The sequence below is a fragment of the Olea europaea genome, unplaced genomic scaffold (genome assembly GCF_002742605.1).
Source record: "Olea europaea var. sylvestris unplaced genomic scaffold, O_europaea_v1 scaffold618, whole genome shotgun sequence".
NCBI classification, from domain to species: Eukaryota; Viridiplantae; Streptophyta; class Magnoliopsida; order Lamiales; family Oleaceae; genus Olea; species Olea europaea.
The window spans coordinates 29328-31487 of NW_019264534.1; the positions used below are offsets into that span (position 1 = coordinate 29328).

At 33.2% G+C, this 2160-nt stretch overlaps 1 protein-coding gene across 2 annotated transcripts in view; it reads right to left on the reverse strand.

Moving 5' to 3' along the window:
* Positions 1–6: 6 nt before the first annotated feature.
* Positions 7–2160, reverse strand: part of LOC111389753 — a 3506-nt gene continuing 1352 nt past the window's right edge. Inside the window, exons 3-4 of one of the 2 annotated variants that reach the window (XM_023014715.1) lie at positions 966–1061; positions 7–867 (exon numbers count right to left, since the gene is read on the reverse strand). In XM_023014715.1, the coding sequence (XP_022870483.1) occupies positions 811–867; positions 966–1061 (153 nt within the window). In that variant the 3' untranslated portion in view covers positions 7–810. The remainder of the gene's footprint in view (positions 868–965; positions 1062–2160) is intronic. The other variant, XM_023014714.1, reaches the window with a different exon arrangement.

The following is a 2160-nucleotide window of genomic DNA, read 5'->3' on the forward strand; positions in this document are numbered from 1 at the left end:
AAAAAAAAAAGAAGACCGTTTCCTTCTCCAATTCAATTAAACCTATTCGAAGTTGGAGGAGGATAACAGATATACCACAACCATTTTTGAACATAGAAGTAAATTAACATTAGAAAGACTGAAGAGGAAAGCTATACATGCAAGGTTGTAACATTCTTTATTTATACTTCTAGGAGGCTTTCTATATACGTATTAGTGTATGACACGAGTAATCAAAAGATTCATAAAATATTATGCAGCATAACAAATAATCATTAGTAAGGAAATGGCACATTCAAGAACACCACTGTATTCAGTTTGGATGACTTGAGGATAGAAGCAGTAGAGAGTACATTTTTGGCAAGTAGAGTTAGGAGATGGGATTCAACTGGATCGTTGTCAAAAAAATCTTTAAATTTCTTCTTTCTATACTTCGTTCGAATAACGTGAGAATGGGGAACTTTAATTCATCAAGAATCTCTATATGCTCTAATTACAACACATTTTTATAGGGAGAACATCTAGATCAAAAACCAAATTCCCAAACTTAATTTGGAGTTTCTATTTGCAGAAGGGAGAAAATGATTATAAACCTTTGGGATGATATTCAAATAAAGACATTTAGCTTTCTGGCATTGATCATCATCCTCACGCAAACAATGATTTTATTACTCCGTAAAATATAATCCCGTGACAATTATGCATAAAACCACTCGAAAAACTGAGATGTAAATAACCAAATAAAATATTCATTGGAAAAATAAGAAAAAAAATAAAGAGAAAAAGGTCGAGCATAAATAAGTTTGCTGCTCACCCTTAGCTCAGTTTCCATTACCTGTTAGGAAGACCTTCCAGAGATCTCCAGTGAATTTTCTGGTTCGGTATTGGCTGCAAGGAAACAATCATGATAAATTCGATGAGTACCTTGAAAAAATGAGTTAAAAGTCTCAAAGATAATAAAGAATATAAAACTTCTTGGAAATTACCTGCATGTTTCTAGCAAGCCAAGAGAATTCAATATCACGCCCAAATGCTTTATACTTTAGTGACCATCGTGATAGATCAGGCTTATCCTCCAGAATCTGGAAAACAAATTCCAACATCATGTTTCTTAACTTTAGAAACCTAAAGGCATGATTAACTATGCACATTCTGATTGTCATACATAATGTTAAAATTGAGAAAGTAAATGCAAAATTCAGAACTTGACACGGTTACGTCATTTACAGACTCATAACATCTAAAAGCATGTTTGACGAAGTGTTTGTAAACATTTTAAATTATAAATATATAGAAACCAGTGATGTAAAAGTGGATAGTACTTGCGGAACACATAAAATGTGTGGAGAAAAAGTGGGATGGATTTTTATAATAACGTGTAGATACAAAGTGGCTTGAGTGTTTATAAGCAATTTATAAACATGTGCTAAATTGCGATCTCTTATGCATATGCTTTCATTGAAAAATTAACATGTAACTGAAACACCTTCAGTTTCGTAATAGAAAGTAAATAGGTGAATATATCATTAAGGATAACATATAGAAGCTATTTCCATGTGATGACATAAATAGCTCAAATAGTGATAAGGTAAGGAACAAGGTGTTCAGTCTATCAGCTGCTTGACTGTGGCAGTTTCAGACAAGATAAAAGGGTTTGGGAGAGCACTGTGTGTGTATGTTTTCATAAGTTGTTGTCCCTTGAACACCTATCCGAAACTGTTGGCAAGAAAAAACAAAAATGTTGAAGTCACATCAGTGAATGCTCTTTAGCACTCGTACATATTTCATATAGCATTATTCTTGAACTGAATATCATGTCGAAGACACTGAAATGCACATATACCATCCAAAAAATAATAAGAAAAGCCTGGGGACTAACCATAAACAGGCTGCAAGATATGAACATCAAAGATTATTTTCTTGTGTCCTTTTTGGTGATAAGTCAAGATGTAAAGGCTATACCTTGCAGCTATAACCAAGTTTATTCTGAGAAAACATGATCCATCAACAGCTTACATCCTTAATTAGATTACAGCAACAACAGAGTGTACACGACTCTAGAGGATCATACCAATAAATGAAGTTTAACCAAGTGGCTAGATGAAGATGTACATCGTAATTGTGTCAAACTCACAATGAAATTTAGCCAATTTTGCAGTTTCATAAAGCGGAAACTCAATA